Genomic DNA, 27,834 nt, shown 5'->3' with positions numbered 1-27,834 from the left:
GAAATATATAAATGGATCCAGTTTTGTGCAGAGACAGCAACCTAATTCAGATTAATTGTAAAGCTTTTCTTGGCACCTTCATTTACTGCCTTTTCTTTCACCTCAGCTTGAATAATAGCTCTCCAATTTTAACTGAGTTCTTCAAGGGGTGGTGGGGTAACTTAAATGCTCCACCATTTTAACTAGTAACATTTCAAGTGTGAAGGTCGTGATCCATTGGCATCATTGCTGGCACAATGAGATTTGAACTTAAACTTATGAAAAGTTCAGGCGGTGTCAAACTGGAGCATGGCCAGGCAGTGCCAAAGTAAGTTTAATTTTTTTAATCATTGGAAGGATTCCTCGGGGGTCAGAAGGAGCAGGACTGTTCTCAGGGCCGCACAAGCAATTCTTCGGCCTTGGCTGCTGTGGCCTTCCTTTCCACCCCCGCCCCCCCAGTGTGCTTTGCAACCATCACCCTCAGCTCCTGTCTTATGCTGGAGACTAATCGTTGGGCCCAAGGTGATGTCCAGCATCCACCTCAATTTTTGTTCTCATATGCCTTGGCTCCTGCCAGCGTTGGGCGGGAGAATCAAAACTATCCAAATGACCCAGGCCTCAAGCTGAGGAATCCATGGGGGTTTTCCTCTTGATCATCCAGAATTTAACTGATTTAAAATTGGGATTTGTGTGTGTCCTGGTGGGTTTAACTATTTTGAGGAATATTGTAATTTCCCTTGTACAGCTAAACCCTAACATCAGTATGGAAGGAATGGAAAAACATGAACTGACAACTGAGGCTGGAAGAATAAAAATGAATTAGACAGTAATTCCTTTATGGATGTAACAAGCACTGTTAAATTGTATATGGAATTGTTTAAATAGAGTTAGACCTCAAACCACTTGAGTGAATTAGTTAATCAAATGCAATATTGTGTTATATGTTGTAGGAAAGATTATCAAGTCTGTCCCTGGAAAACTGATAAAGGAGGTAGGTTACAAATATATTTTATAATTTATTTACAGTGGTTCCCCTGCACATTATCTTCAGCCAGGGGTGAGCAGATAATGTGTTCCCAAGTTTCCAGCTAAGGTGAGCTCCTGGGGAATGCAGGGGATTAACTATTGCTAACTTGCCCTTGGATTTTTTTCTCACCTCCCTATTCATATTATTCCTCTTAATCCCACCATCATCTGATTGGTATGCATCCTTTACATATTATTGGTGAATGCAACATCATGCATGTCCTTGAGATCGCTTATCCTTAATATTGGGACAAATCTCTGATAAAAATTGGAATGAAAGCCACTCAGGCTAATCATGTTGCCCACTTACATGGACCTCATGGGTCAGCTAATTCATTTATTGTGCTGGAGGAGTCCAACTTGTCTTCATGTTTAAACAAGAAAATACCTGTAGTTGTGGAAATGTGAAACAAGTGCTGGAAACATTCAGCGAGTCAAAGCTTTTGACAAAAGGTCCATTTTGAATTTCCTTTTTAACTCTATAAATGCTGCTTGATCTGCTGAGTTTGCAGAATTTAGTTTTTCTTTTAGCTTCATCTTTATTTAATCTGTTAGTGCCTGGTCTCTTTGTGCACTTATCTGAACCCAGTTCTGCTATTTGATGTTCCAAAACTGTTCCAGCTTCAATCAGCTAACTCAGCATAGGTCCTGATGGATTATCATCCCTGCTCATTCTTTTTATGTACATGCTTCTGATGAAAGCTTCACTGCTGCTAACGTGGTTGGGAAACCTGGTTGTGATCAGTTTACTGAGCCTGACATCGTGACAAAACAATGAGTACGAAGGGCCATTAATCCAGAGCAAGTTAGCAGTCTTATCATTTTAACTATTAACTCTGTCACTTGGTCAAGCCAGGCTCCTCCCAAGTCAATTCATTTGATTGATCACCAAATCTCGGTGATCAAAAAATAATAAATATTGAAATAAAATTAAATATAAAGAATTATTTAATTGTTTGATTTTGTCCAAACATGTGATAAATTACTGTGCAGTATTTTCACATGTATTTGGGTAGGTGAACCACAAGTTCTTTTCTCTCCTCCTGGAAGTATGGGGTGCAATTCCAAATCTACTGGATACATTCTGCTATCCGCATGACAATCCCTGATGTTTATTATGTGCCCTTGGACAGACTATCTAACTGTGGAGGTAGGGCATAACCCACAGTCTGCAAGATGTGCAGTTTTAAGGAGAGAATACTGGATAGTTATCAGGAGCAGGTAGATGCATTATTTCCCCCTCATCCTCCTCCTCCTAGGAGAATAGAGGCCAAGTTGCTGACCAATTGCTGCAGCACCAACAGAGATCCGGTAGCTCCAAATGCCTTCCCCTGGAGATTGTTCAGTGAACCTGCGACTTTTGAGGGGTATCAGTTCAGCATCAGGGTTTTTTTTAAAATTGGCTTTTAACCAGAACTACAAGTAACAGGATATAAAACGTATGAAGTGGCATCCACTGTATCAAATTTTATTTGGCCTTTTTCTGTTCTGCTGTATTGTCCTCGTTTTATGCCTATACCTTTTCCTTAGTTTCTACATATCGCACTTGTATAACTTATGCAATTATTATTCCCCTGTTGCTGTTGTATAGAAAGGCCAACATCTGGAGCTATTCCTCACAGCATTCATCAACTCATGTGAGGCTTCCAAACCTAAACCAAGCAGGCCGGAGCTCACTATTCTCAGTCCTACTTCGGAAAATGACAAGAAAGTAAGTTTGAGAGAGTGTATTTTGCAGGTGATTTGTGGGGGGAGCCAACCAATTATGACTCTTATTTTTCTTTGTAATAAACATTGTTGGGCTATTGACGTGTGATTTGAAATTGTAGCACAATTTTTATTCACAAGTAAATTATTCATCAACTGGGCTACAGTTGGCACTTATATTATGATCAGTTTTTGTGTGTCCATAAATTTGGTAATTTGGAAGTAGTAGTAATGGATAATTTTACTGAATTTAATAGTTTTGAAGTTTCATTATTACACTGAAATTTTAGTATTGTTAAGCTTCTGCAGGTAGCGATACTATTCCACTGAACTCTGCTCATATATGACCACGGTGTTAGTGGTATAATGGCCTTTTAAGTTCACATTAAAATTGGCCAATTTAAGGAGTAGCAAATTTTAAGAAAATAAATAAATTTTGTGAATTGTAAAAATTGAATTAAATGCTTTTATATCGTCTTTCTACAATATAGCCATCATGAACTCTTTACAACAAATCTGGTAATTTTCAGAATTAACATAATGTTTGTAAAATTTATGTGCAACAGCACCTCCTATTTGCCACACCTATTTCCAGTACTATTTTTGTGACACTGATGTCCAGAGGTCACATTTAAAGTATAGTAGTAATACTTGCCTCTGTGATTTTATAGATTTATTATAGATTTTTGAATGGATATAAAGAGATTAGAGAGATACGGGGATAATACAGGCAGGTAGAGTTAAGTTAGATCATCCATAATCATCATTGAAAGGCAGGGCAATCTTAAAGAGCCAGATAGCCCACTCATGCTCCCAATTCTTATGTTGTTACTTTTAATAGATGCAATGTATCTGCTATTCAGTCTTCCTGCCACAGGTGGCAATGTCTACCCAACAGAGACAATTAAAAGACACTGTTTTTCTCCAGCTAGTTGTTCAGAACAGAACAATGAGGGGAGATGGTGACTACTAATGTGGTAGAAACCTTGTGTATAGTACACATTTCCTGTTAGCATTGCACTTTGTCACACTTCACTCTTAGTCTTCTGGCTCACAGAGAGCCACACCATAAGAAATCTCAGTTATATATAAATATATATCCATTTGAAACCATGATAGTAATCGTGGATAGTAAATGGTAGCATGTGTAAATGTGAAGCACCATGTTTAAATGCTGTTGAAGGAAAGATGGGTTCATTAATAATTAATGATTCCTTTCTTTCAGCTCTATAATGACTTGTACAAAAATAATGCCAATCGCTCTGAAAGTATAGAGAAGAAGTACAACCAGAACTACTTCATGGAAATGATGACATTAGATGGCATTTATGATTACCTGATGTATGTGGGTAAGTGAGCTTTTAGACTCACCTGAGACCTTTGAGCTAAAAAGTATATCTATGTATCATCCAGACTGTGGCTCCTTGAATGTGACATTTTGCTTTGCGGGTGAATAATCCTGTTCCTTGGTGTTGTGCTGTCTATAGATTGAATGGCACTTTCTATTTTATTCAGTCATTGGGAACCCTGTTATACTGCCAGTTGAAGGCTATCTGTTGGAAGTTAGTTATGGGAACGTTCAGAGCAGGAGTAGGTCATTCAACCTCCAAATCTATTCTGTCATCCAGTCAGAGTATGGCTGATCTGTACCCCAACACCATTTACCTGTCGTGGTTACATATCCCTTGCTGCTCTTGCCTAACACATACCTATGAATCTCAGTCTTGAAGATTTCTATTGATGTGTCCACATCCTTTTGAGGAAAGAGTTCCTTACTTCCACTATACCTTGTGTGGGAAAAGTGCTTTTAATTTTATTCCTGAATGGGCTAGATCTAATTTTAAGATTTCTTTATTCAGGATTCATCCATCAAAACATGGTAGAATTTCAAATTCAGTTTGAGGATGAGCAACTCGGGTCTCAAACCAATGTCCTCAACTTAAATAAGGGCAATCACAGAGGTATGAAGAAAGAGTTGCCTAAAGTGGGCTAGGAAAATAGACTAAGGGGAAGGTCAATGGATGAACAGTAGCAGACATTTAAGCAGATATTTCATAACGCTCAGCAAAAATTTATCCTGGTCAAAAAGAAGGACTCAATGAGAAGGATGAACCACCCGTGGTTAACAAAGGTGGTCAAGGAGAGTATCCAATCAAAAACCAAGGCATACAAAGTGGCGAAAACTGGTGGCAGGCCAGAGGATTGGCAATTTTTCAGGAACTAGCAGAGGAAGACTAAAAAAGAGGGAGAAAATTGATTATGAAAGTAAATTGGCAAGAAATATAAAAACAAACAGCAAGAACTTCTACGGGTTTATAAAAAGAGTGGCTAAAATACGCGTGGGGCCCTTGGAGGATGTGACTGGAAAATTGATGATGGGGAACAGGGAAATGACAGATAATTTAAACCAATATTTTACATCGGTCTTCATGGTGGAGGACACTATAAACATCCCAAAGATATCAGATAAGCAAGGAGCTAATGGGAGGAAAGATCTTGTAACAGTCTCTATCACGAGGGACAAAGTATTTGACAAACTAATGGGACTAAAGGTAGAAAGGTCATCAGGGCCTGATGGCCTGCATCCAAGGGTTTTAAAGGAAGTGGCTGCAGAGATAGTGAAGGCATTGGTCGAAATATTCCTGAGTTCACTGGATTTAGGGTGGCGGGGGAGATCCCAGAAGATTGGAAAACTGCTAATGTGACACCCCTGTTCAAGAAGTGGGGGGAGACAAAAAGCAAGAAACTATAGACCAGTCAGCCTAGCATCTGTCGTTGGGAAAATACTAGAGTCCATTATTAACGAAGAAATAGCAGGACGTTTAGAAAAGCTTAACACAGTCAAACAGTGTCAACATGGTTTTGTGAAAGGGAAATCATGTTTGACAAATTTGCTAGAGTTCTTTGAGGATATAACAAGCAAACTTGATAAAGGGGAACTGGTAGATGTAGTGTATTTGGATTTCCAGAAGGCATTCGATAAGGTGCCACATAAAAGGTTATTGCATAAGGTAAGAGCTCACAGTGTTGGGGGTAATGTATTAGCATAGATTGAGGATTGGTTAACACGCAGAAGACAGAGTTGGGATTAATGGGTTTTTCAGGTTGGAAAGACATAACTAATGGAGTGTCACAAGGATCAGTCCTCAAATATTTACTGTCTATATTAATGATTTGGAGGAGGGGGCAGAGTGTGATGAATCCAAATTTGCTGACTATACAAAAATAGGTGGGAGGGCATGTTGTGATGAGGCCACAAGGAATCTGCAAAGGGATATAGATAGGTTGAGTGAGTGGGCAAAAACTTGGCAAATGGAGTTTAATGTAGGAAAGTGTACGGTCATGCATTTTGGTAGGGAAAAACAAAAATCAGACTAATATTTAAATGGAGAGAGACTCCAAAAAAGTGCAGCACGGACGGACCTGGGTGTTCTTGTGCATGAAACACAAAGTTAGCATGTAGGTGCAGCAAGAATTAAGAAGGCAAATGGAATTTTGGCCTGTATTGCCAAGGGATTGGAGTTTAACAAGACTTCCCTATTTTTACAACTGTACAGGGCGTTGGTAAAGCCGCACCTGGAGTAGTGTGTGCAGTTTTGGTCCCTGTATTTAAGAAAGGATATACTGGCATTGGAGGCAGTTCAAAAGAGATTCATTAAGCTGATTCTTGGGATGAAGGGGTTGACTTATCAAGAATGGCTAAACAGGTCAGGCTTTTATTCATTGGAGTTTAGCAGAATGAGGAGTGATCTTATTGAAACGCACAAGATTCTGAGGGGGCTTGACAGGGTAGATGTTGAGAAGATGTTTCCACTAGTGGGGGAATCTTGAACTAGGGGACATAATAACAGAATAAGGGGTCACTCATTTAAGACTGAGATGCATAGGAATTTCTTCTCTCAAAGTGTGTCTGGAATTCTCTACCCTAGAGAATTGTGGAGGCTAGATCACTGAAAGTATTTAAAGAGGAGATATATAGATTTTTGAAATATCGGGGAGTTGAGGACTATTAGGGGCTGGAACGAAAGAGGAGCTGAGGCCTGGGGCAGATCAGCCATGATCTTATTGAATGGTGGGGCAGGCGTAAGGGGCCAAATGGCCTACTCCTATTCCTATTTCTTATGTTCTTATCAGAGGAAGTAGTTTCTCTGCATCTAACCTATCAAGTACAGCCTGTTCTCAAAATTTGACCTTTTAAACCCCCTTAGGCCTATTATGGAAAATTAGTCCACCAAAAGTAAGGAATTGATCATGCAAGAATGACCAATACAGAGGGTTATCAATATGTTCATCTAAGGAAAACTGTCTGCCAGTATTGTAAATTTATTTTTTTAAAACTCTGTTCACGTGCATGCTGCAGAAATGTTCAACATTAAAGGCTGTGGAGCAAACCAATCTTGAAGCTTATGATCTAGGCTCTGATATATTTCTTACCAGAAAAAGGAAGTAGCTCTGGTAATTTCAAATGTGCAATGCCCTTGTATCAAGAGTTTAAGATTAAGCATTAAGTGTTCCACATTCACTACCATTCTAAATGATACTGTGCCTCAATATCCTGTAATGGTGGTCAAAGAACACTCCAATCTGACTAGATTGGGATTGGAGCTTCTGCCACTCTCATGGGGTAGAATTTCACTTGGTTTGTTTTCAGACCTGGAATCAGTGCTTCAGAGGTTGTGCGCCCCAACTGAGAACTCAAGGCCAGCTTGAACTTGGATCTTATTTCAATATTTAGCTGAACAGTCATGCCTACCACTCGTTCATAGCTCACTCATTTGAAGAAAAAAATTATTAGGCCACTTGGAAGGTATGTGTGGGGGATTGGAGCAATGAAAAGTGGTTGACTGATTACAAATGTAGCGAAGTTGGAGCATTCCTTCCTGTCTGGGTCTACCAATGATTATTGCTGAATTTTAAGAAATGTACTTGCAGCTCGTTGGTGACCATGGGAGCCACTAAAGAGCCATAAGAGGATTGGCCTGGCACCTGATCCATTGATTGCCAACCAATTTCAGTGTGGGAACCTAAAGCAAGTGTTTGGCCCCTCATTTACTTAAGGAGCCTCACACCACCTGCAATATCTCGTTCACCAATATGGCAGCATCTGTAATTCAAGCATAGATTAGGGGCAGGAGAATGGGCTTTGAAATTAGTCCTTTTTGCCCTCATTTTCTGCCCAGAGGAGTAGGGGATGAGGATTAGTTTCTATTCCAATAAGTTTTAATGACAGACTGATAACATCCTTGTAATGTAGAGCCTATGTGGAGAGTGCTTGAGGCCAAAAAATCTACTTTAATTACTTGAATCTGTTTTCGAATAATTTGGATTAAGTAGCGAATCAGCAAAATCGTCCCATGAAAGTTTAGGTAGCTGCATTAAGCTATGTGGAAATTACCTTCATGGTCACTTTTTAGAGCCAAACACTGCAAAGCTTCTGTTGGGTTATTTTCCAGTTATCTCATAACCTTTGAAAGTTGGTTCATCTGTTGGCCAAGGAAGTCACTATAGACATTTTCCCATTTAGCATCATAATATAAATAAATGACAGCTTGACTCATTTGCCTCTATTGCTTTTCACCTCAGGCTCAGAAGAGTGTGAGTTTGTTCTAGGCTGACATTTCATTGCAATACAGACGAAGTACTGCTTTGTTGAAGGAAAAACCTTTCCAGAGACATTAAAGCAAAACCCTATGCATCAGTTCTGGTGATTGAGTCAACCTATTCCTTAGCACAATCCAAACACCTGGGAGTCCTTCCGGTTCTCCTGGTCATCACTTCTCGCTCAAACAATGCTACAAAGGAACAGGATAATTGGTTACTCACTTCCTGGCTGTTTGTGGGGAGCTGTTCATTCAGAATGGCTGGTATGTTTGCCACGTAACAGTCACTGCACTCCAAAAGTAAATCATTATGTGAAGTATTTTGAACCATTTGTGATATGCATATATTTATATTTATAACATTCAAAATTTAAGTAGAAGAAATGACAACTATTTCTCTACTCCTCCTCCACTGTGATATTTATGTTGCAACTCTCCTCCCAACTTCAATCATTGATTTAAAACTTGAAACAGCCAGAAGTGTAATGAGAGGTTATTTAAAGTCAGCACTGTGGCCTTGTTCCTCCTTTCTTTCTAACCTCTTGCAGCCCTACAATTCTTTGTGATCTCTGCTCTCATTCAATTCTGGCCTCTTGTGAATCCCTGAGCCCACCATTGATTGCCATGCCTTAATTGTTGTCTTCAGTTCTGGAATCCCCTCCCTAAATCTTGTGCTCTCGTGTCATTTTCACCAAAAAGCAACAATAGCCAAAGTCCAAAGGTGAGTAGGAACCACAACTCCTCAAAGCTATACAATGGATAGCAAGTGAATTTATTTTGCTAATCGTTTGTTTTTTTCTTGACTTGCAGGACGTGTTGTTTTTCACATGCCAGATTGGCTGCATCATTTGTTAATGGGTGTACGGATTCTCTTTAAGAACACACTTGAAGCGTATTCAGACAATTACCTTCAGCATAAGCTGAGCCAGTTGTTACAAGAGCATCGAGTAGTCTCCCTTATAACCCTGCTGCGAGGTGGGTAAACGATGATGGTCTGTACATGGAAGGTGTGCATTCCTTCAGCTGTGAAAGTCTTAAGCTCTGAAATTCCCTTCCTAAACCTCTCCGCCTCTTTCCTTCTTTAAGACACTCCTTAAAACCTATCTTTGATCAAGCTTTTGGTCATCTGCTCTAATATCCCCTTATGTTGCTCATTGTCAAATTTTGCTCCTGTTGATACATCTTGGGACATTTTTACTACATTAAAGATGCTTCAAAGTTGTTGTTGGGATGCAGAGATTCCTGTTAAAACTTGCAGTCGGAGAGCTGAATATAGCAACATTGGAGGAGAAAACAGCACTTTGGGAAAGGGCTTTGGTAGACTTGGCCAGAATGAGAATGTCCCTTGTCTCAAATGCTTCTCAATCCACCTGTTCAGCCTGTGTGATCCTTGATTCATTTACTTAGTGCATGTGTTTGCTGCTTGTGCTGCCAGAACGTTTCCTGACTTATCTGTTTCCAGGTACATGCCAGACCAGAACTGCTCACATGTCTTCCACGTAGTGCATCCACCTGCTCCATGTGCCTTTTGGCCCATCCTCTCATACACTTCAAACGGAGAGCAGCTGAGCTAACTGAGAGAAGACTTGGAATTTGGTGGGGGAGAGTTTTAAGTGTTAATTTTGTTCTTAAATTTTGCTCTTAAAATCGAAACTAGTCTGTAATTAGCAGTAACTGGAAAGTAATGTGTAAGCAGGCTAAGCTCGCTCTTTCTTTCAGTTTAGACAGGGTAAACTCACACTCAGCTGTAGGAGTTGAACAGTTAATTAGCTAACTAGTTGAATCTGGCTATAGTAGCCCCAGTTCAGTTTACTATAAATTCAGGGTTCTTTAGTGCAGCCAAGGCAAATGGAGTGCAGCTCAGCTAACTGAGTGAAGACTTGGAGTTTGGTGAGAGGGGGAGTTCGGTGAAGTGGTGGAAGGAGGTGTTTGTTTCCTTTTTCTATCTTTCTCGTTCCATAGGAATTGGCTCTTGCTCTACTACAGTTAAAGGATCTAGCTGTTTGGTGAGTATCTGGTAAGTGGGTAAGTTCTATTCTATTCCTAAGGTTTAAAATAGTACTTAAATTGGTGGTAAAGTTAATAAAATATCTAAGAAAGCAACATAAGTGATTAATATAATTAAGTACTTATTTAAAACACATTAAGGATGGAAGAACAGGTGATGTGACAAGGCTGCAGCATGTGGGAGCTCCTTTTACATTGTGACCCAGGGCAAACAGGTCTGCAGTAAGTGTTTGCAGCTTAAGGAACTTCAGCTCAGAGTCATTGAGCTGAAGGCTGAGCTGCAGATTCTGTGACACATCAGGGAGGAGGAAAGTTACCTGGATGCTGTGTATCAGGAGGCAGTCACACCACTAAGGATAGGGTCTTCTGATTTGGTCAGTGGTCAGGGACAGGAGGGTGTGACTGTAAGTGAGGCAGGTAAGAGGGCAGGAATGTGAGTCTTTGCAATTGTCCATTAGGTTTGAGGTTCTCTCAGTATGTTTGGATGAGAGTGGGGGCTGCAGGGTGGATGAGCAAACTGACCGTGGTACAGGAAGCCATTCAAGTTGGGGGAGCAAAATGGAACATAGTGACATTAGGGGTATTGACACTGTTCTCTGTAGCAAAAAGTGAGTCCAGGCGGCTTTATCGCCTGCCTGGTACCAGGGTTCAAAACATCTGCTCAGGGCTGGCAAGGCACTTGCAGTGATGGTGGGGGGGTATTCAGCAGTCATGGTCTATGTAGGTAACAACAACATAGGCAGGATGAGGAAGGCAGCTCTACATAGTCAGTATGAGAAGCTAGGCACTAAATTAAGAAGCCTGAACCTCCAATGTAATAATTTCTGGATTGTTACCTGACCCACGTGCAAATTGGCATAGGACAAATAAGATGAGAGAAATGAATGTGTTACTCAAAGACTGGTGTGGGAGAAGTGGGTTCCAGTTCGTGGGGCACAGGCACCAGCATTGGGGAAAGTGGGATCTGTATCGTTGGGACGGTCTGCACCTGAACCGTGTTGAGGCTGGTGTCCTTGTGAGCTGCATAACTAGGGAAGTAGAGAGGGTTTTAAAATGAATAGTGGTGGCAAGGGATCAAATTTGGGAAGATGTGGTAAACCAAAGAGTAGAGACAAGGCAAGAGAGAAAGGTATTAATATGGGAAATGAAAAACAGACCATGACAGAAAGGGACAAAGAGTACACATCTAAGAGTAAATCAGCAAATATGGCTAGATGCTACAAAAATAATAAAAGGACAAAACTAAAGGCTCTGTATCTAAACGCACGTAGCATTCGAAACAAAACAGATGAACTGATAGCACAAATAGAAATAAGTACGATCTGATAGCCAGTACAGAGACATGGCTACAGGATGACATAGATTGGGACCTGAATATTGAAGGGTACATGACATTTAGGAAAGGCCAGGAACTTAGGAAAAGATGGAGGTGTGGTTCTGTTAATTAATGATAGTGTTAACACATTGGAGAGGGGCGACCTAGGTTCAGGAAACCTGGATGTGGAAGCGGTTTGGGTTGAGATAAGAAATGATAAAGGCAAGAAGTCACTTGTGGGGGTGGTGTACACCCCTAATTGTAATCACACGTTAGGACAGAGTATAAAAGAGGAGATAATGGGAGCTTGTCAGAAAGGTACAGCAATAATCATGGGGGATTTTAATCTACATATCAACAAGAAAAATCAGATGGGCAAAGGTAGCATAGATGAGTTCTTAGCTTCTGGGATAGCTTCTCAGAAAGTTCTGGAGCCAACCAGAGAGCAGGCTATACCAGACCTGGTATTGAGCAACGAGATAGGATTAATTGATAACCTTATAGTGAAGGCACCCCTCAGTAGCTGCGACCATTATATAATTGAATTTTACATTAATTTTGAGGCAGAGACGAGTGCGTCCAAGGCTAGTAATTTAAGCTTAAACATGGGTAATTATGAGGGCATGAAAGCAGAGCTAGCTAAAGTGAACTGGCAAATGAGGTTAAGGGATAGGTCAATAGAGGTTCAGTGGCAGGCATTTAAAGGGATATTTCAGAATACACAGAATAGATACATTCCAATGAGAGAGAAAAATTCCAAAGATAGTATCAAACTTAAAGAAAATGCATATAATTATGCAAACACAGTGGCAGGTCAGAAGATTAGAAAGAATATAAAGTACAGCAAAGAATGGCAAAAAGATTGAGGAGGGAAAAATTAGAGTACATGAGAAATCTAGCTAGTCACAAAGATGGATAGTAAGAATTTCTATAGATATTTAAGTAAGAAAAGGGTTGACAAAGTGGGCACTGGTCCAAGAGAAAGTGCGCCTGGGGAAGTGATGATGGAAAGTAGGGAGATGGCAAATGAATGAAACGGGTATTTTGCTTTGGCTTTCACCAAAGGGGACACAAGTGACATCCTGGAAATCGCTGGAAATCAGGAAATGGAAAGGAGGGAAGAACTCGGGAAAATTGCTATCACCAGGGAAGTGATATTTGAGCAAATTGTTGGGGCTGCAGGCTGACAATTCCCCAGGTCCGAATGGACTTCATCCTAAGGTCTTGAAAGAAGTGGCTTGTGAGATAGTTGATGCATTTGTTTTAATTTTCCAAAATTCCGTAGATTTGGGGAAAGTTCCATTAGATTGGAAAATAGCAAATGTAACTCCTTTATTCAAAAAGGGAAGGAGACAGAAAGCAGGAAACTACAGGCCAGTTAGCCTAACATCTGTTATAGGGAAAATGTTAGAAGCTATTATTAAAGATGTTATAGCAGGGCACTTAGAAAAATTCAAGGCGATCAGGCAGAGTCAATGTAGTTTTATGAAAGAGAAATCATGTTTAACCAATTTATTGGAGTTCTTTGAAGGAGTCACGTACTGTGGATAAAGGGATGTAGTGTGCTTAGATTTTCAAAAGGTATTTAATAAAGTGCCACATCAAAGGTTATTGTAGAAAATAAAAGCTCATAGTGTAGGGGGTAACATACTGGCATGGATGGAAGATTGGCTAGCTAACAGGAAGCAGAGAGTTGACATAAATGGATCTTTTTCTAGTTGGCAGGATGTGACGAGTGGTGTGCCACGGGGATCAGTGCTGGGACCTCAACTTTTTACAGTTTATACAAATGACTTTGGCGAAGGGACCAAAGGAATGGAGGCTAAATTTGATGACGACACAAAGATAGATAGGAAGTAAATTGTGAAGAGGACATAAGGCGGCTACAAAGTGACATAGGTTAAGTGAGTGGGCAAAGTTTTGGCAAATGGAGTATAATGTGGGAAAATGTGAAATTGTTCATTTTGGCAGGAAGAATAAAAAAGCTCATTATCTAAACGGTGAGAGATTGCAGAGTTCTGAGATTGAGGGATCTGGGTGTCCTAGTGCAGGAATCACAAAAGGCTAGTATGCAGGTACAAGTAATTCAGAAACCTAGTAGAATATTATCATTTATTGTGAGGGAAATTGATTACAAAAGAAGGGAGGTTATCCTTTAGTTGTACAGGGCATAGGTGAGACCACACCTGGAGTACTGTGTACAATACTGGTCTCCTTATCTAAGGAAAGAAGTAAATGCAAAATAAATGAAAGAAATAAAAGAAGCAGTTCAGAGAAGGTTTACGAGACTAATACCAGGAATGGGTGGGTTGTCTTATGAGGAAAGGTTGGACAGGTTAGGCTTGTATCCACTGAAATTTGAAAGAGTAAGAGGTGATTTGATTGAAACCTTTAAGATCCTGAGGGGTTTTTACAGGGTGGATGTGGAGAGGATGTTTCCTCTTATAGGAGAATCTAGAACTTAAAAATAAGTGGTGGCCTATTTAAAATGGAGATGAGGCGAAATGTTTTGAGGGTTATGAGTCTTTGGAACTCTCTTCCTCAAAAGGTGGTGGAAGGCAGAGTCTTTGAATATTTTTAAGGCAGAGCTAGGTAAATTCTTGATTAACAAGGGGGTGAAAGGTTATCAGGGGTAGGCAGGAACATGAGGTTGTGGTTACATTGAGATCAGCTACGATCTTATTGAATGGCGGAGCAGGCTCGAGGGGCCGAGTGGCCTATTTCTGCTCCTAATTCATATGTTCAAATGTATGCATCTTGATTCTTCCCCGGCTACCAGCCCATTTGCTCGATGGCCCTTCCACACAGCCTAAGTGATTCTCTCTTTGTCCTCTCAGCCCAAGTTCTGCTCGCTTCTCCAGATTGTCGCCTGGCCCATCCATTTACTCAGCTATGGAGCCAGATTGCTTTCTTGTCCATCTGGCCCATGTTGAACTTCCAACCCACCATCAGCGCTGCATACTTCCCTGACCTATTGAGACATGAAAGAGGAGACAAAAATGAAGAAGGAGCAAAAGATACCAAGAAATTAAAAATGGAAAGAGAAACATAGTGAGAGATGGAGTAGAAGAATTTGTGCACACTTACGTGAATGAGGGGAAAAGAGAAATCTGCAAAGGAGAGAGAGAGAATGTGACCCCAGATCTGAGTGCACCCACACATTCTCCTAGGTTACTCAGGTTCAGCCCTGCTTTAATTTCTTCAAAATTGTGAACCTGTCTACTCTTTCTCTCCAAAATATTACTACTTAGGTGCCAAACTTTGGTAGCCCTCAGGCCTCTGAGTCAGTATATTGTGGGTTCAAGTCCCACTCCAGAGACTTGAACACATAACCTAGGTGATATTCCAGTGCTTTTAAGTGGCAAGATAAGGCTAAATGTATCCTGCAAGAATCTGGGACTTCACTTAAATAAATAATTGATGAGAAATTTTAATCATTTATTGAACTGAAATTAAGGGGAATGGCAGAAGAAGAATGCATAAAAATTACAGGAAGACATACAGATTAGAGGAATGAGTCGATATGTGGCAGTTGCAGGTCACCAAAGATAATATGAAACCACATTCTAAGCATTAAAACTCTAAATAGATTGGAAGAATATAGATATAGTTTCACAGCTCTTTCAAAGCGGGAAAATGAGTTTAAAAAAAGACAAACAGCAAATGGGACTGAATTTTATCTATAGGGATATCAGGCACAAAAACAAAAATGTGCTGAATCTATCAGAGGCATTATTAAAGTAGGGTATGACAATGGGCTCCTTACTATATATATATATATATATATATATATATATGGAGGGATAATGTATAGAAACGTAGGAACAGGAGTAGGCCATTTGGCCTGTCGAGCCTGCTCTGCCATTCCAACAGATCATGGCTGATCATCAACCTCTCTGCCATTTTTCCTGCACTATCCCCATATCCCTTGATGTCATTAGTATCCAGAACACTTGATTTCTGTTTTGCGCGCGCTCAGTGATTGAGCTTCCACAATCCTCTGGGGTAGAGAATTCCAAAGATTCACCACCCTCTGAGTAAAGAAACTACTCCTCATGTCAGTCTTAAATGGCGTGCCCCTTATTCTGAGACTGTCTCCCCTGGTTCTGGACTCACCAGAAACATACCATCTACATCTACCCAGTCATACCCTGTAATAATTTTGTAAGCTTCAATGAGATCATCTCTCATTCTTCAAAACTCTAGAGAATATAGACCCAGTTGCCTCAATCTCTTCTCATAAGACATTCCTGCCATCCCAGGCATTAGTCTGGTGAACCTCCGTGGCACTCCCTCTATGGTAAATGTATCTTTCCTTAGTTAAGGAGACCAAAACTGTTACACTACTCCAGGTGTAGACTCACCAAGGCTCTATACAATTACAGCAAGATGTCTTTATTCCTGTATTGAAATCCCATTGCAACAAAGGTCAACATACCATTTGCCTTCCTAATTGTTTGCTGCACTTGGATGCTAGCTTTTAGAAACTCATGAGCAAGGACACTCAGGCCCCTTCGGACACTAACACTTTTCAACATCTCACCATTTAAGAACTACTCTGCTTTTCTGTTTTTTCTACCAAAGTGGATAACTTCATACTTCTTTTTTCCATCTACCATATTCTTGCTCTTTCACTTAGCCTGTCCAAGTCCCCTTGAAGCATCCTCCTCACAACTTACATTCCTACCCAGTTTTGTGTCATCAAATTTGAAAATATTCCATTTGGTCCCCAAACCCAAATTATTTATATAGATTGTCAGCAGCTGTGGCCAAGAATAGAAACACATTTGCAGAAATGGAAACAAAATACTGGGTTGATGCCAAGGTTTTAAAGGGTATTATTGTAATTGGTGACTTGTTAAAACTAAGCCAATATTCAGAACAGAGGCGGTTTTAGGAAAACCTAATTATATTGTTCAAAATTGCAGAAGAGTTTGAGAGAGTAAATAATTTTCACTGGTCACTGAACCAGTAACGTAGGTACAATTTTTCTGAGGCTTACTAGAATGTGGAATATGCTATTATCATTGAAACCAATTCAATCACAGCATTTAAGTGCAAACTAGATAAACACTTAGAAGAAACAAGAAGAAAGAAATTTAATAGCTGCAATGTGGAGACAGTGACTCCATATATGCAATGAGCTTGAATTTCTCGGAATTAAAACATTTTGTTAGCTAGATGGAATTTGCTCCTCCTCTCTCCTTGGCCTGTTTTCAATTAGCTGCCACTACTGGTATGGCAGTAGTGAGGTATAGCTGCATGTCTTCCATTCCAACTCTCTATGGTAATGTGACCATCAAATGCAATTTTGCAGATGTTTCTGTGTCATTTCAGATCCTCAGGCAAATAGTGACAAGCGAACAATGCACTTGTTGCCATAAGTTACACAGAATTTATATATAATCATATATATAGTGTGTTTTCCTGCCTCTGCACTTCATCCCAGGAAGTGTAACTTTCATGCATTGACATAGCTGGCTGTCTTCTGCCCCCTGCTATTGTCCATTTTGAAGTCTTTTGTCTTCAACTCATTCCTGATGCTTGTCTTCCACTTGCTTTGATGGCCCCAGAAATCATGATTGAACCTGAGGCTCCAGCGTTTTTATTTCCAGTTATCCTTCATCCATGTCATCATTGCACTTCAAAGTGGCATTTTTTGTTATTGTGAATTTTTATATTGACTGTGAGCTGTGCCTTTGCTACCTTTCTGTCTGACATGACTTTAAGGGACTATCTGAACCTCTGCAAAATGAAATTGCCAGCTATATCTCACTACTGCCAGATCTTTAGGGAAAATAGCCAGAAAGTGGCACCTAATTCAGTACAGTGAACCCTATTGTAGAAATTTGTTCAGTTTGCAGTCATCTTGTTGCCACACTATATGCATGAAGCAGTAGTGTGCCTATAGATTCTGACACCTAGCAGGAGGGAAGTAATTATAGAAACACCATATTGGATTTCAGGACTAAAATGGTGTCAACAAGAAGTTGCATTTATATAGTACCTTTAATGTAATAAAACACTTCAAGCCCCTTCACAGGAGCATTATTAGACAAAATTTGACACTGAGCCACAAAGATATTAGGGCAGATAACCAAAAGTTTGATTGAAGTGGTGGATTTTAAGAAGTGACATGAAGGAGGAGGGTTGTCTGGTTTAGGGAGGGAATTCCAGAAGTTAGGGCCCAGGCAGCTGAAGGCTAGTAATGGTGGAGTGAAGGAAATTGACAATGTATAAGAGGCTAGAATTAGAGGAGCACAGAGGTCTCAGAAGGTTGTGGGGTTGGAGGAGGCTGTAGAGATTGTGATGTTGGACAGCGAGAGATTGACATGGGTGATTTCCCTCCCAGATTTACTATGCACTAAGCTCATATAGGAATTTGCTTATGGACGTGGCAAGGCGCGTGCTATCCATCCAGTGTCAGAATGGGCTGACAGTGGACACAATGGTAAAATGAAACTATACTTCCTTATACTGCCTAACTGCTGGTCTCTGGTTTAAATGAGCTTTGAAACATTTGTATTAACAACAGTTGCCTTTTGCTAGCACTGATTTGCTTAGGGAAGTAACGCCTATAATGATATGTGGTTGTTCTTGTTACAGATTCAGTCTTCTGTGAGAATACTGAACCTCGCTCCATTGAAGGCAGACAAAGGAGAGCAAAACAAACTTTTGACGAAATGATGAACTACATTCCTGGTAAGAAGTTAATGAACTTTATTCCAGGACACCAATGCCAAAATGACAAAGTCCTTTTGCTGATAAACCAAGAGCCATACTAGAGGATACTATGAGGGTTGAAGAGTTGGCAAGAAGATGAAAAAATTAAATATTAACTAAATAAAAACAATTCTCATAGTCTGAAGTGTGGCAGGAGTTTTGCATTCAGGTAACCAAAGCTGTCACTAAGCAAAAGGAAGCAGAAAAATATTGTATTATTTAAATTGCTGCCCCTTGAAACATTGCAAGTGAGACCTGGAAAAATAGATATTCGTTTATGCGATGTGTGCATCGCTGATAAGACCAGCATTTGTTACCAACCCTAATTACCCTCCAGAAAGTGGTGGTGAACTGCCGCCTTGAGCTGCTGCTGTCCATGGGTATAGGTACATCCACAGTGTAGGGAGCTCCAGGATTTTGACCCAGGAACAGTGATATAGTTCCTACTCAGGATGTTGTGTGACTTGGGAGGAACTTGCAAGTGGTTGTGTTCCCATGCGTCTCTTGCCTTTCAATATGGTAGAGGTCGTGGGTTTGGAAGGTGCTGTCAAAGGAGTCTTAGTGAGTTGTAGATGGTGGACGGGCTTTGGGGAGCCAGGAGGTGAATTATTTGCCATAGAATTCCCAGTTTCTGACTTGCTTCTGTAACCACAGTATTTATATGGCTGGTGCACTTCAGTATCTGGTCAGTGGTAACCCCCCCACAGGATGTGTTTGATGGGGGATTTGGCAGTGGTAATGCCACTGAACATCAAGAAGCTGGAACAGTCAGTGGTACTTTCTTATCTATATCACCTCTTAAGGAAGGAAGCCGTTACCCATCAGTGAGAGAGGCCACTAGGCCATCAAATTCAAACAGTTAAGCATAAATGAGATTAGTGCTGATTGCTTGATTCTTTGTCCCACACTGTCTGTTCTGTTCTCACTGGATGAGAAGTGAGGCAGACAGTTACTGAAGAGTAATGTGGAAGATGATGCAGAATTTATAGCTGGTCAGTCAACCTAGTTTTTAATCGATTTTTAAACATTCTCAGATTTTATGTAGTCTTTCCATGCCCTAAAGGCTTTTTTTATCTCTAGCCTCAACTATTCCAATCTGCCCCAGACCAGCCTTCCATTCTCTGTAAACCTGAGATCATCCTGACTGATTTGCCTGCATCCTAACTCTGAGCCCTGTACGCCCATCATCCCTGTGCTTGCTGGCCTACAGTGGCAAAATCTTGATTTTTAAAATTCTTATACTTTCATATCTCTCAATGCCTTTAACCCCCTCTATGCCTGGAACATCCTACATTCGTCCTCTGTGCTCCTCTTCACAAAGTTCCTCTAGCACAATCCTCATTTTGATTGCTCCACCATTGGTGACCATGCCTTCAGCTGCCTACATCCTAAACTCTGGAAGTCCCTCCCTAAATCTCACTGTCTCCATCCCCTCTCTCTTCCTTCAAGATGCTCTTTAAAATCTATTCAAGCTTTTTGCCCCCTTTCTTAATAGCTCCTTGTGTTTCTGTTTGATTACCTTTCTGTAAAGCATCTTAGGACATTTCATGTTATAGGCACTACATAAAGTCAAGTTGTTGATGCACATTGAAGGAGAGATGCATTTGTGACATTATAGTGGGCTTGGAGCTGAGAAAACTCATTTGGGTATGGATTCAGGCAGATAATTCAGCCTGGAGATAGAACTGGGGCAATATTTAAGGACAGTGTAGGTACTTACAGTGGCCTGGGACAGCAGGAGACTGAGTAGATAATGGGGTCTGGCCAGCAGCAGAAATCCTAATGTATTCGTGTTTTGGCACACCTGAGCCTTTCACTACTCCCTTAGACTTTTGACATGTCAAAATGCCTCTTGCATACAACTGTCCTGAGACCCATTCTAGACGAGACCAAATTTTGCCCTCCAAATTTCTTGTTTTACATATTTAAACAACAAATGTAATGCAAAAAAACTTCAGCATTTCGGTGAATAGCTTTCATTACCCTTTTTCGTAGTATCTGCTACTTTGATTGCATTCAGCTTTGGTTGTTGGATCCATGTTTTTTTCCCACCTTTCTAATTCAATTTTGAGTACTTTGAAAGACATTTCATTTAATCCACTGAAGTTGTCATGGGGTGGGTGGGGGGGGGTTTTGAAAGAACTGATACTTAAACCAGTCTTGAATCTCTGTTTGTAATAAAATACAATTTTTTCATATTGGCCAGGCTTTTATAGACTGGAACTGCATATACCCAAGACCATTTCTGTGCATTAACATTACCCACACAGGTGTTTCATGTTCTGGGCTTACATCTTTCTCCTTAAACAATTCAGTGTCTCTAAAGAAAGCATTTTGCATTGCAAATTTTAAAAAGTAACGGAAATGACTAGCCCTGAAAAAATGCAATTATTTTAAATTTGTATTTTTACACTGAGTTTACAAACAATTTCACATACCTGTGTTTTCATCTTCAATTCTGCAGCGTTCTGGCAATTCTTTAAATGCTTTAAGTTAAATATTTTGTTCCAGTACCATTGAGAGACATGAAAATCAAGAGACAAAAGGGAAGGAGGAAATTAAAGCAGTTACAATCAGTAAGGAAAAGGTACTGGGAAAACTATTAGAATTAAAGGCTGACAAATCCCCTAGACCTGATGGCCTGCATCCTAGGGCCGTGAAAGAAGTGGTTACAGAGATTGCAGAGGCATTGGTTGTGATCTTCCAAAATTCCCTAGATTCTAGAAAGGTCCCAGTGGATTGGAAAATCACAAATGTGATGCCTCTATTCAAGAAAGGAGGGAGACAGGAAGCATGAAAGTATAGGCCAGTTAGGCTAACTTCTGTCTTAGGGAAAAGGCTAAAATCCATTATTAAAGAGGCCCTAGCAGGACATTAAAAAAATTACAATACAATCAGGCAGAGTCACCATGTTTTTGTGAAAGGGAAATGGTGCTTGACTAATTTATTAGAGTTCTTTGAGGAAGTAATAAGCAACATGGATAAAAGGGAACCTGTAGCTGTGACGTACTTAGATTTCCAAAAGGCATTTGATAAGTTGCCACATCAGAGGTTACAAAACAAGAGCTCATGTTGTAGGGGCTAACATATTAGCATGGCTAGAGGATTGGCTAACTAACAGGGACAGAGGGAAGAGAGGGTCATTTTCAGATTGGTAAGCTGTAACTAGTGGAGTGCCACTGGGGCCTCCGCTATTTATGATCTATATTAATGACTAGGATGAAGGGACCAAATGTATAGTAGCTAAATTTGCTGATGACACAAAGATAAGCAGGAAAGTAAGTTGTCAAGAGGACATGAAGAGTGTACAAAGGGAGTGAGTGGGCAAAAATTTGGCAGTTGGAGTATCATGTGGGAAAATGTGAACTTGTCCATTTGACAGGAAGAATAGAAAAGCAGCGTATTATTTCAGTGGCGAGAGACTGCCCTACTGTGTGGCACAGAGGGCTCTGGATGTCCTGGTACATTGAATCACCAAAAGTTAGGATGTAGCTACAGCAAGTGATTAGGAAGGCAAATGGAACGTTGGTATTTATTGCAAGGAGAATCAAGTGTAAAAGTAGGGAAAAGCAAAATACTGTGGATGCTGGAAATCTGAAATAAAACAGAAAATGCTGGAAAAACTCAGCAGGTCTGGCAGCACCTGTGGAGAGAGAAACAGAGTTAATGTTTCGAGTCTGTATGACTCTTCTGCAGAGCATTTCCCTCTCCACAGGTGCTGCTGGACCTGCTGAGTTTTTCCAGTGTTTTCTTTTTATTATAAAAGTAGGGAAGCCTTGCTACAGCTGTACAAGGCATTGGTGAGACCACATCTGGAGTACTGTGTACAGCTTTGGTCGCCTTACTTAAGAAATTGCATTCGAAGCAGTTCAGAGAAGGTTCACTCAACTGATTCCTGGGCTTATGAGGAAAGGTTAAGCATGTTAGGCTATACCCATTAGAGTTTAGGTGATCTTATTGAAACATATATTTGCCTTCTTAACTGCTTGCTGCATCTGCATGCTTGCTTTCAGTGATTGGTGTACAAGGACACCCAGGTCCCCTTGTACATCAACATTTCCCAATCTATTACCAACTCTGCTGTTCTGTTTTTTTTCTACCAAGTGGATGGCTACATACTTATCCACTTTATACAGCATCTGCCATGTATTTGCCCACTCACTCAACTTATCTAAATTGCCTTGAAGCCTCTTAACATCCTCCTCACCACTCACATTTCCATCTAGTTTTGTGTCGTCAGCAAACTTGGAAATACTACATTTGGTTCCCTCATCCAAATCATTGAAATGTATTGTGAATAGCTAGGGCCCAAGCACTGATTCCTGCATTACCTCACTAATCACCGCCTGCCATTCCGAAAAAGACCCATTTATTCCTACTCTCTATTTCCTGCCTGCTAACCAATTCTCAATCCATTACAATATATTACCCCAACCCCATGTGCTTTAATTTTGCACATGAACCTCTTATGTGGGACTTTATCAAAAGTTTCTGAAAATCCAAATATACCGCATCCACTGGTTCTCCCCTATCTATTCTGCTAGCTACGTCCTCAAAAAAACTCCAGTAGGTTTGTCAAACATTATTTCCCTTACAAAAATCCACGTTGACTTTGTTTAATCCTGTTGATATTTTCTAAGTGTCCTGTTATCACATCCCCTATAATAGACTCTAGCATTTTCCCTACCACTGACATTAGGCTAACCAGTCTGTAAATCCCTGTTTTTTTTTCTCCCTCCCTCCTTTTTTAAATGGTGGGGTTACATTTGCCACCCTCCAATCTGCCAGGACTGTTCCAGAATCTGTAGAATTTTGGAAGATGACAACCAACACATCCAATATTTCCATGGCCGCCATCTTTAGTACCCTGGGATGTAGATTATCAGGCCCTGGGGATTTATCGGCTTTCAGTCCCATTAATTTCTCCAGCACTTTTTTTAGTAACACTGATTTCCATTAATTCCTCCTTCTCACTAGACCCTTGATTCCCTAGTATTTCTGGGAAGTTATTTGTCTTCCTCCGTGAAGACAGAACTAAAGTATTGTTTAATTGCTCTGCCATTTCCTTGTTCTCTATTATAAATTATCCCGCTTCGTACTGTAAGGGACCTACATTTGCCTTCACCAATCTTTTTCTTACATACTTATTGAAGCTTTTACAGTCCTCTTTCATGTTCCTTGCAAGTTTATTCTCATACTCTATTTCTCTCCTCTTAATCAATCTCTTGGCCTTCCTTTCCTGAATTCTAAACTATTCCCAATCCTCAGGCTTGCTACATTTTCTAGCAGCTTTATATGATGTCCTCTGGAACCAGCTTATGTTGAATAATTTGAAATTTTGGATAATTCAATTTTTGCATAAAAAATGACTTTGGATTATCAGGAGTAGAGTGTGCTTCACTTCTGAAAATACTGTTCTGTAAAATAGTGTCCCATGCACTGCCTCAAGATGGGATTTGATGAATTTCCCAGACTGAGGTGATGTCTGACCACTGGGGTTGTCCTGCAGTTGCTGAGGATGAGCCTTCCTCTTCAGCAAGTGCCTGACTGCTGTCTTGTGTCTCCTATTGGCACAGTTGACATCAACAATGCAGCAATACAGAATGTTAGTAGACACGAATCCATTACATGGCACGAAATACTAGAGTCTACCCAAATAGCTCGAGGTTAGAAAAGGAAATTATTTAAAGGATCTTATTTCAACAAAGCATATCAACTACTTATATTTACTTATATTTGTATCAGACCTAAGATTTGATCATATCCAGTGTGGACTATGTGTTATTCTGGTGGTAGCAGATACGTTGAGCGTATCTGAATATTGCTAGTTTTTTAAAAACCTGTTTCCAAAGCGATGATCAGCTGTTTCTTTACTTGGCAGATTTTTTTGTGAAGTGTATTGGAGAAGAAGCCAAGTACGAGGGAATTAGACTACTGTTTGAAGGACTGCAGCAGCCAGTGCTCAACAAACAGGTCTGTTTACATAGATTTAGGGTAATGTTGCAAGTTACTTCATGCATTGAATAACTAATTCAGATTAGCTTCCAAATGACATAAGAGCAGTCTGGCTGAATGTATGGAATTTCTTCAGTTTATGTATTTTTTCCCAGACTGAATTGTGAGGCATTATCAATGTTACTTTTGCCTTTTGGGTACCTAGTGTCAGCATTATACTACCTCCTTTGTCAAGTACAGCATGGTGAATTGCAATGTAAAGTTCCCTCCACTCTACTTTGATATTTCTACTAGCACTTATCTCAATCAATGTATAATTTTCCCCAAAGCAGCTACCCTTGGAGCTCTTGTACTGAATTAGGCTGAATTACTGAACCTTCAGTAGAGCCTTGAATTGAAACTGTCCAAACTTATTCTACAAAGGATTCATAGATGATGGCAATTACTTCATAAACTGGATCTAAATACAGGTGGTTTTCAGTATTCTTTAAGCCCCTTTAGATATTTGCCCAATGATAACTAATTCACAAAAGTCAGAGAATGTACCCAAACTTAACTTTGCAATTCTAAAGCAGGCACCGTTCACTAGACACACATTCTGTCTATATCCTCAAACTGTTGTCCATCCACTATTTTGTGTCATATGCCTTTTATGTAGCAGTTGGACTATGTGTACAAATGCACTGGTATGATTTCCTTTTGGAAATCCAAGAATAATACATCTACTGGTTCCCCTTTATCTGCATTACTAGGCTTTTTTTTATTTGTTCATGGCATGTGCGTGTCACTGGCTAGGCCAGCATTTATTGCCCATCCCTAATTGCCCTTGAGAAGGTGGTGGTGAGCTGCCTTCTTGAACCACTGCAGTCCATGTGTTGTAGGAAAACCCACAGGGCTGTTAGGAAGGGAGTTCCAGGATTTCGACCCAGCGATAGTGAACAAATGTTGATATAGTTCCAAGTCAGGATTTGAGTGACTTGGAAGAGAGCTTGCAGGTGGTGCTGTTTCCATGCATCTGCTGTCCTTGTCCTTCCAGGTGGTAGAGTCGTGAGTTTGGAAGGTGCCACTGAAGGAGCCTTGGTGAGTTGCTGCAGTGCATTTTGTAGATTGTACACACTGCTGCCACTGTGCATCAGTGGTGGAGGGAGTGAATTTTCAAGGCAGTGTATGTGGTGCCATTCAAATGGGCTGTTTTGTCCTGGATGATGTTGAGCTTCTTGAGTATTGTTGGAGCTGCACTCAAGGCAAGTGGAGAGTATTCCATCACACTCCTGACTTGTGCCTTGTAGTTGGTGGACAGGCTTTGGGGAGTCAGGTGGTGAGTTACTTGCCTCAGAAATCCCAGCCTCTGACCTGCTCTTGTAGCCACAGTATTTATATGGTTGTTCCAGTTCAGTTTCTGATCAATGGTAACGCCTAGGATGTTGATGGTTGGGGATTCAGCGATTTAATGCCATTGAATGTTGAGGAGCAATGGTTAAATGGTTACGCCCTCAAAAAAACTTATAAATTTGTCAAACGCAATTTCTTTTTTGCGCATTCATGTTGACTTTGTCTGATCATAGTATGATTTTCTAAGTGCATTGTTAAGACTTCCTTAGAAATAGATTCCACCATTTTTCTGATCACTGATGTCGTTCTTTGTTCTCTCTCCCTCCTTTCTCCATTCCTCCCTTTCTTGAATAACAGTGTTGCATTTGCTAGCTTTCAATCCTCTGGGACTGTTGTAGAACCTAGGAAATTTTGGAAAATCATACCAGTACATCCATTATTGCTGCAGCTATTTCTTTTAGAACCCTTAGATGTAGGCCATCAGATCTTGGGGATTTGTTGGCTTTTAGTGCCTCATGTCTCTCCAATACTTTTTCTCTGGTGATGTTAATAACTTTAAGTTCCTTACTCTTATTAGCCCACTGGTTACCCTCTATTTCTGGTTTGTCATTTGTGACTTCTAATATGAAGATAAACAAAACATTGGTTCAGTATCACTGCCATTTCCTTATTCCTCTTGATAATTTCTTGTGACTCTGCCTCAAAGGGTACATGGTTTGTCTTAACTATTTTGTTTGAAGGGTTTAAATTAATGAGGTGGTATTGGTTGGGCTGTCTGTAATTAAAGTTGATAGGATACCAGGAACAGATGAGATGCATCCAAGGAAATTGAAGGAAGTGCGTGTTGAAATTGGGGAGGCTCTGGCCGTGTTTTTCCAAGTCTTCCTTAGGTGAGGAGGACTGGAGAATTGCGAATGTTACACCCTTGATCAAAAAAGGGTGTAAAGATAAGCTCAGCAACTACCAAGCCAGTCAGCTTAACCTTGGTGGTGGGGAAGCTTTTAGAAACAATGACTTGGGACAACATTAATGGTCACCTGGGCAAATGCTCCTGCACTCTTTCAGAATTATACCCTCTATTTTATATTGCCTTTCTGCATTATTTCTACCAAAATGAATCACTTCCCACTTCTCTATATTAAATTTCATCTGTCACTTGTCTGCACATTCTACCAACTTGTCCATGTCTTTTGAAGTTCTACAGCATCCTCTTCATGGTTCACAATACTTCCAAGTTCCATATCATCCGCAAATTTTGAAATTGTGTTCTGTATACCAAGGTGTCTAGGTCATAAGAGCAGTGGTCCTAACAGCGACACTTGGGGAGCTCCACTATAAACTTTCCTCCAGTCCAGAAAAACAACCATTCATCCGTCCTCTGTTTCCTGTAACTCAGCCAATTTTGTATCCATGTTGCTGCTGCCCCTTATTCCATGAACTCTAACTTTGCTCACAAGTTTGTTGTGTGGCACTTTCAAATGTCTTTTGGAAGTTCATGTACACCACATCAACAGCATCACCCTCATCCTACCTCTCTGCTGCTTCATCAAAATACTCAAGCAAGTTAGTTAAACACAAATTTCCCCTTACTGAATCATGCTGGCTTTCCTTAATTAACCTGCATTTGCCCAAGTGCTGTGCATAAATCATTGAAGGTGGCAGGTCAGGTTGAGAGAGCAGTTAATAAAGTATACAGTATCCTAGGCTTTATTGATAGGGGCATAAAGGGCAAGAGCAAGGAGGTTATATTAAATCTGTATAAAACACTGGTTCAACCTCAGCTGGACTATTGCATCCAGTTCTGGCGCTTTACGAAAGATATGAAGGCATCGGAGAGGATTCATGAGATTGGTTCCAGGGATGAGGAACTGCATTTGTGTGGAAAGATCGGAGAAATTGGGATTTTTTTCCTTGGAGAAGGGAAGGTTGAGAGATCAAAATCATGAGGAGCCTGGCCAGTGTAGATAGGGAGAAACTGTTCCCCTTGGTGGAAGGATCACGAACCAGAGGGCACAGATTTAAGGTAATTGGCAAAAAAAAACAAATGGCAACATGAGAAGCTTTTTCACACAGCGAGTGGTTAGGATCTGGAATGCACTGCCCGAGTGTGTGTTGGAGGCAGGGTCAATTGAGGCACTCAAAGTGGAATTGGATCATTATCTGAAAAGGAAAAATTTGCGGGGCTACAGG

The 27,834-nt window shown here is 40.4% G+C and overlaps 1 protein-coding gene across 11 annotated transcripts in view; it reads left to right on the top strand.

The window, feature by feature from the left end:
- snx14 (sorting nexin 14) overlaps positions 1-27,834 on the top strand; it is a 147,308-nt gene that overhangs the window by 105,861 nt on the left and 13,613 nt on the right. For 8 of the 11 annotated variants that reach the window (XM_078556783.1, XM_078556782.1, XM_078556785.1 and 5 more), the window contains 6 exons: positions 930-970; positions 2,597-2,716; positions 3,938-4,061; positions 9,123-9,287; positions 18,241-18,336; positions 24,239-24,330. In XM_078556783.1, coding sequence (XP_078412909.1) covers positions 930-970; positions 2,597-2,716; positions 3,938-4,061; positions 9,123-9,287; positions 18,241-18,336; positions 24,239-24,330 — 638 coding nt within the window. The remainder of the gene's footprint in view (positions 1-929; positions 971-2,596; positions 2,717-3,937; positions 4,062-9,122; positions 9,288-18,240; positions 18,337-24,238; positions 24,331-27,834) is intronic. The other 3 variants (XM_078556787.1, XM_078556784.1, XM_078556786.1) reach the window with 1 other exon arrangement.

The sequence above is a fragment of the Cetorhinus maximus genome, chromosome 14 (assembly GCF_964194155.1).
Source record: "Cetorhinus maximus chromosome 14, sCetMax3.hap1.1, whole genome shotgun sequence".
Classification (NCBI taxonomy): domain Eukaryota; kingdom Metazoa; phylum Chordata; class Chondrichthyes; order Lamniformes; family Cetorhinidae; genus Cetorhinus; species Cetorhinus maximus.
Note: the sequence above shows the minus strand (reverse complement) of the source record. Positions and strands in the feature narration are given on the sequence as shown.